Source organism: Bolinopsis microptera, chromosome 2, assembly GCF_026151205.1.
Source record: "Bolinopsis microptera isolate Bmic1 chromosome 2, MBARI_Bmic_1.0, whole genome shotgun sequence".
Taxonomy (NCBI): domain Eukaryota; kingdom Metazoa; phylum Ctenophora; class Tentaculata; order Lobata; family Bolinopsidae; genus Bolinopsis; species Bolinopsis microptera.
Genome location: NC_087073.1, coordinates 16,439,062 through 16,445,653, shown reverse-complemented (window position 1 = coordinate 16,445,653; position 6,592 = coordinate 16,439,062). Strand labels below are relative to the sequence as shown.

At 38.0% G+C, this 6,592-nt stretch overlaps 1 protein-coding gene across 1 annotated transcript; it reads left to right on the top strand.

The window, feature by feature from the left end:
• The first annotated feature begins 834 nt into the window (after nt 1–834).
• On the top strand, nt 835–6,535 carry LOC134810992 (uncharacterized). Its single transcript, XM_063817690.1, has 10 exons — nt 835–894; nt 1,114–1,443; nt 2,455–2,879; nt 3,152–3,245; nt 3,692–3,773; nt 3,955–4,086; nt 4,450–4,620; nt 5,293–5,383; nt 5,715–5,838; nt 6,070–6,535. The coding sequence occupies exons 2-10, from the start codon at nt 1,240–1,242 to the stop codon at nt 6,094–6,096; spliced, it is 1,350 nt and encodes a 449-aa protein (XP_063673760.1). The 5' UTR covers nt 835–894; nt 1,114–1,239; the 3' UTR covers nt 6,097–6,535.
• The last annotated feature ends 57 nt before the right edge of the window (nt 6,536–6,592 follow it).

Below are 6,592 nucleotides of genomic sequence, written 5' to 3'. Positions count from 1 at the left end.
TAAACTAACTCTGTCTGTAGTAACATGTCAATTGTAACTGTAGCTATACTTTAAACTTATCAGTAGCCCTTAGCGAGTTTCCTTTTCCATTCTTAATTGATATAACATTATAGTTTCCCTTTATCGGCGAAGGAGGAGTTTTACGACTGAATTATAGATGACGGAACAGCGGTGAAAAGATTTGGAGCTAAGAAATCTAACTAAACACAGATTTAATTTTAACCGTACACGAGTCCAATTGTGGCCTTGTAAGTTTATTCCGAATTTCACTTTAATTGTCCGCAACTCACCTTAAATCCTTCGCAAACCGTTACTATTTATTTGCTATGCAATGATTATGCAAGGACGAAGGATATAAAAAGAATATTTCAATTTTCCCGGCAGATGATGAAAGACATGGACTACAAATTTGTATTAAAAATATATTTTGCAAGATGGATTGTGGAGCGGTATGTGTTATGATGAGGAAGGATTAGAATAATTTATGGACCTATCTAAATGTTACTGGTCACTCAAAGTCAGAGCTTTGGGCGGTCTGAGGTTTTAATATTTCCTTCTGACCACTTCGTTCGAGATGATCGAATTCCCAAATCAGAGCATAATGCTTTGTAATAACATCCAGACATTGTGGCCCCACAAGTCAGCGGGGGCCACTAGGTGTCAAAGATGGAAATAAGGTGTTAGTTTTTGGAATATTTAGCGCTCACAAGTAAAGCATATGATGTTCCGTATTCGTCTCAACATAAAGTGGGTTTAAGACTCCTCCAGTATCTCATTGCATTTCTGATTTTATTTGTCGTGTTTTCTTGTAGATTGTAGCTGGGGAGCGAATGCAGATCCTTACAGTTCGTGACCTTGATGTCCCCATTTGAGCACAGAGTTAATGAGTATGCGGTGAATAGGCGATAATGTTGGAAAATTTCAAAGTACATCAACTTTTAATCCAATTGTCACAGTGGATGTTTCCGAACTTCCAGCCATTATCTTTAGTGGTGTATTTGATTTTTGTGGGTAGATCGAATTAATCGCAAAATTATCTGACCAAATAAGATTAATCGTCCCCAACTGACACATTGTGCTATTTTGGTTACTCCAACTCCTTCTATTTCTCAGATTAATTCAATTGGAGGAAATTTCTGAACATGGGCGCTGACTGCAAATTTTCTCTGAAAAGATTCATTTCTCACAATTTGTTTATTGTTTAGCAGTGAAACCCGGAAACCTTGATAAATCAGCAAAATGAAGCTCCTCCTGACAGCACTGCTACAGGCACAGCTGTGCATATGCAGTTTGGCAGCACAACCAGAATACTATGGTTATTATGAGGATTCGGATGCAGCAGCATCAATTGCACCAGAAGTGGTAGATGCAGCAGACGCGGATGGCTGGGCTACAGGCCGCCCCATGACAGAAAGACGTCGGAACAGACCAACCTCTGAGCCGGTACAAGTTTTTGTTATTTCGTGAAAAATCCATCGGATACGTGATCTGAGCTGGCACTCAGTCAGTGATCTCTGCACTCAATCAGTGATCTCGTCACTCAATCTGACCAAGAGTAAGGCGTTAGCGTATATTAATGAGGTTCGTTAGGCTTTACCAAACATACTGAGGACATATCGACCTGATCATGATTGATTGGATACCGATAATGACTTTGCTAGACAGGAAAACACAAAGTTTTAGGATAAATGAAATCAACTAATCAAAATTCCCACACAAAAACAATTCAATAATTTCAATTAAGATGTTCAAATTGTCGTCCCCAAGCTGCAATCAGTATCACTTTGCGGCACCGCTTCTTTGGGTCGTATATTGGTCGTGCATACACTTTAAAATTTAAGGATTGGTGCAATTTAAACGGGGAGATGAGCCTTTTTTATTTTTGTCACGTGACAGTTATTTAAAGATATTATTGGGATTTGGAAGCAACTAGAAGCTGATTGGATAAAGGCTGTCGCAGTGTCCACCTTCCTTCAGCCACTGACAGTAGTGACCAATATAATTTATTTATTACGCTCGACGGCATTCAAGATCAATATTTAATTTAACTACCAGCTTATCAGAATTTATTTGAACGGACATTTATATGAACGATATGGCATCCAGCGCCTAATTAATGTCCGTTCAAATAAAGTCCGATAAGGTATACTCTCGATAAGTGTAGCGCTGAGATAAGGAATCGTTCAAAAATTGATTGTGTGGGTCGAACGGCTTTTAAAAAAGGAGCGCTTACCGGCATATGAAATTATACCGGACAAGACAAAATGTCTTGTAAAGTGCTGAGTGAGGATTCACCGTTAGAGTACTATAACAGGTGCCGTTATCTGACCCTGTAATCTACGTTTGGCGAGTGAATTAGACGTCTCATTACGCTGAGCATTATAGCACTAGTTTCATACCTTATCACTTTAGATTCTACATACTGAATACTGATATAAACAATAAAACCCGCAGAGACCATTGAGACAGATGCTTGGTGTGCAGCGTTATATAAATGATGTTGTGGACTCAGAGGTCCACGAAGAGGGAGTGAGATATAGGTTTGATGATAACGTTATCGAACGTGTGAGAGAGGACGTGATCCCAGAGCTGTGTTACTTGACTTCAGATAACATCACCATCTACAACTCCTTCCTGCTGGACCGAAACTGCATGGAAGAATTTGAGAGTGTCAGCCCTCAGTGCGTCGGATTCAAATGTGATCTCGCTCACTACTTTTTGGAACACGGAGCAAAGATATTCACGGACTTCTTCAACGCCACCGATTACAAGGAGGGCATGGAAATCATCCACAGGGAGTTGTCAACTGCATTTGAGAAATTGGACATGTGTACCTGCGGACGGGAGTTCTTCAAAGCTGCATTTAAATGTGCCCCATTGTAAGTATCGTGGTTGTTAAAATTAATATATATAATAAGCGTAGTATAGTGACTAGCGACAAGCAAGGAAAACCATAAATTATTTTAGCACCACATTTCCTAGAAATATGTCATTGATGGCCTCATATATAATAAAGGGTTCCCTAATAAATATACAATTGCTTAATTTGATAGTCTACCATTTCATTTGGACTGTTTAGATTTTTTTGCCACTGTATTTGCAGTCATCTCTACAAGTACAACGTGTGTTAACGAACAAATGAACTTTTCAGCTACAACGCCAATGCTCTATTTGCTGCAACGGGAAATTACGAGGATGATATTGTAATGTTCGGAAAGATCGCTAGAAACGTTGACGTTAAATCTGTAAGTAATTTAAAGTAACAAAAATAAAAATAAAAATAAAATAGGTTATATAATGGTTTGTCAGACGTTGCTCGGCCTGTCACGTGCGCTGATTACAATAGTGACAAACTCTGGTGTCTCTTACTAGGGGCAGTTATTGCATGTTAGAGAGTTAGATAATTGTTGCCCTCCTTAAAATCCAACTGTAATACGTACTTTAGTTTGGCAAGGCCTAAAGTTGGACTTGGTTGACTGTGATGCCTGCAACCTGGAAGCTGTAGTTGTGATCTCTGTCGAATATAGTTCGTAATTTAGACTAGATAGAGTTCCATGTGCTGCTTATAACTCTAGCGTATCATTCAGATTCTAGACTTATAGTTATGCATCACCAATTTTGAATAACAGTAGTACTTGTATTTACATTTCTTGGTTTATGTAAGCATATTGTTTACGATAATGTCCCACAGGCGAGCAAGTTCTTTGATAGATTGCTGGCGGGAGTGTGCGAGGAAACCAGCACTGGAATATGCCTCAACTCTATTTTCAACGGTAATGTTTGTTCAATATTCAGTATCGACTTTTTAATACTTCGCCACATAGAGCTTCGTAAGGGATCTTTAACTGGCTTAAGTAAAATGGGATCGATCCTCAACTAATATATCCATTTATGCAATATAGGTTCTAGAATAGAAAATGTTAGATATTTCATTACAGACACATTCATTCCTAGTTCTTGAAGAGTTAGTAGAGATGGGTGTGAATACTCTTGAGGATTTCGACGATTACGATGACGGTGACAGAAAGTACCAGAAGGAACAAGAAAAGCGTTGTGATGCTATGTTTGGCTCATACCGCGCTTGGGGTACGTTGTTGTAAATTAGATATGTTTAGTCGATGTTATTTTAGTAAGGAACAGCTGTAAAGTGTAAGGAGCTGTAACAAGCTGTGTAAGGAGCTGGCTGCTGATTAAATTTAAGGCTCGAAGTAACACTCGAAATTTAAACATCAGCTTTCTGTGCCTGTAACATTGTGAATAGTTTATGGTACACTTACCTTAGAGTTAGAAAGCATTCACGTACAATTATAACGTCAACTCCTGCGAGTTTGTTTTGTGGTACTGTGTAATAAGGTAAAAACATAATTCAAATTGATAAAGTTCAAATTCAAATACGAAGCAAAAATGCAGTTAATTAATTTTATTCTGAAATATTCACATAATATGCAGAGAAAGACGGTCGGGATCTGTCCGATTTTGACGGAGGAACTGAGGAGTTTTGGGAAGTGATGCTCAACATGACCGCCAAAACAACCAACGCTTTCTACTGCGAAAAGAAATGTAAGAAGGACAGAGGAGCCTTGTACCCGTGCTGTTTGAGGAGAATGCTGGAGGATGAGAGTAAGTACAGAATTCATTAGTGCAATAACCACGTAAAAGTGTGTTTTGGCACGTGGCAACGATCGCTCCTACTAAATCGCTCGCCCTTTAAGAAAATTCTTGTGAAAAGGCCCTTTGGGTGTGAAATTGATCTGAATCAGTGTATTTTTGGACGCTGATTCCGAATCACCCCCCCCATGACGTAGGGTAAAAATGCTTCCCTGGAGAGTTATGGGCAAAAAACCGTTTTGGTCACGTGACAGGCTAGTAAAACATGAATTCGAGTGTTTAGGCCGCTCGGGTTAGGGTTACCGTTAGGGTTGTGGTAAGGGTTATGGATAGCTTCGGGGTTATGGTTAGGGTTAGGGTTGGGATTAGGGTTTATGTAAAACCGTTTTGTACGGCTACAAAACCATAAAAACCAAAGTCACGTGAAATTTTTGGGCGAGCGAATTAGTAAGAGCCGGCAACGATACTGGAATTGTATTGGTTGAATCCTTTTTTAAGTTCACCTCTATTCCCTGGAGCCGCACGTCTTGTTAATGTTAATGTTTCGGAATCTTTGATAAAATTATATAGATGTACTTACATACGTTCGTGCATGGTCCGATAATATAGTATCTCAGCTCAAGAATAGAAATGATAATCCCTTTATTTCTACATGCGCTATGACTCTAGCTATTTTATCCACAGAAATGTTCGACAACGTTCAAAGAGTGGTTGAAAGTGTGTACAAGATCATTCCCGCAACGAATTACCGTTTTGAGTGGGACGGCTTTTACGAGTTAGTAATATGTACTCATAGTAAAAATTATGTTTTAATCAAGATTCAAGAGATATATACTATTATTAATTATTAATACTATAAGTATAATTATGATAATTATAATAATTATAATAATTATAATAATTATAATAATTAAGTTATACTTACACTTTTGCCGATGTTTAACATGTGCTTGTATATAATTATAATACGATAGCAGAATACGTTAACAACACTTTCTTCAACTATAGATATTCCTCGATAATGCCATCCTTGATGAAAATAAAAAGTGCAGTGTGGGCTTTGGTTTAGAAATTCCTAACCACATATTATTGAACTCTGCTTCTAGGTTGGAGTATCGTTTCGAAAGAGAATGGTCTGCTCAGGAATTGGAAGAGAGAGCCTCCTGGACGGTCCCTGCAAACCTTCGTGACGCCTTAATGAGGACTCTACACGCTGCAAAATATTGCGAGGTATAGCTCTAATATATACAAGGATGTTTAACTTTAACAACCTCATCACTCATTCTGTGCGCCACGCCCGATTTTAAACTGGATTACACAATGTTCTGAGTCCCGGTTGTAGTGGACAGTTAACAGAAGGTAGAATTGTGCAACTCTAAACGACATAGGACATAGGAATTGGTAAAATTTGAGATCTCTAGCTTGACTAACTACAAAATTTAATTTTCATTTCGTTTTCAGGGAAAGATTGTTAGGTGCTCCAAGTAGTTTCGTTGAAGTCTACGGAGATGGAATCGTACTTTGGACAATCAGACCATATGATATTTACTCACTATTACGTTATATCTTATTATTTTTATAGCTTATTTTTAGAACTAAAAAGTAACCAATGGCTAATTTTATATATTTTTAACCATTGTAAATTTATTTCACCAACAATTTTGTAATATTCGGTTTTGTTGCAAATATAAAATCTAGTGATAATTTGAAATAAAAAGCTTCAATTGTTGATTACGCGAATAGATTGACTGGCGATTTCAATCCTCCAAAGGCCTCGCAAGGCTTATTTTAGTTTTACTCGCCATGAGTGCGCTTTCATTTGAAATTGACACACGTTGTATCAGTATAACTATTATATAGTGTACTTATATATATAATACCTCTTTTCGCGGCGGCCTCCGGCCGATTAGAGGTATACAAGTTACAACGTGCTGCTTTCCTTCTCCCTTACTCTGCCTACGAAATCAGAAAAAATAAATTAATA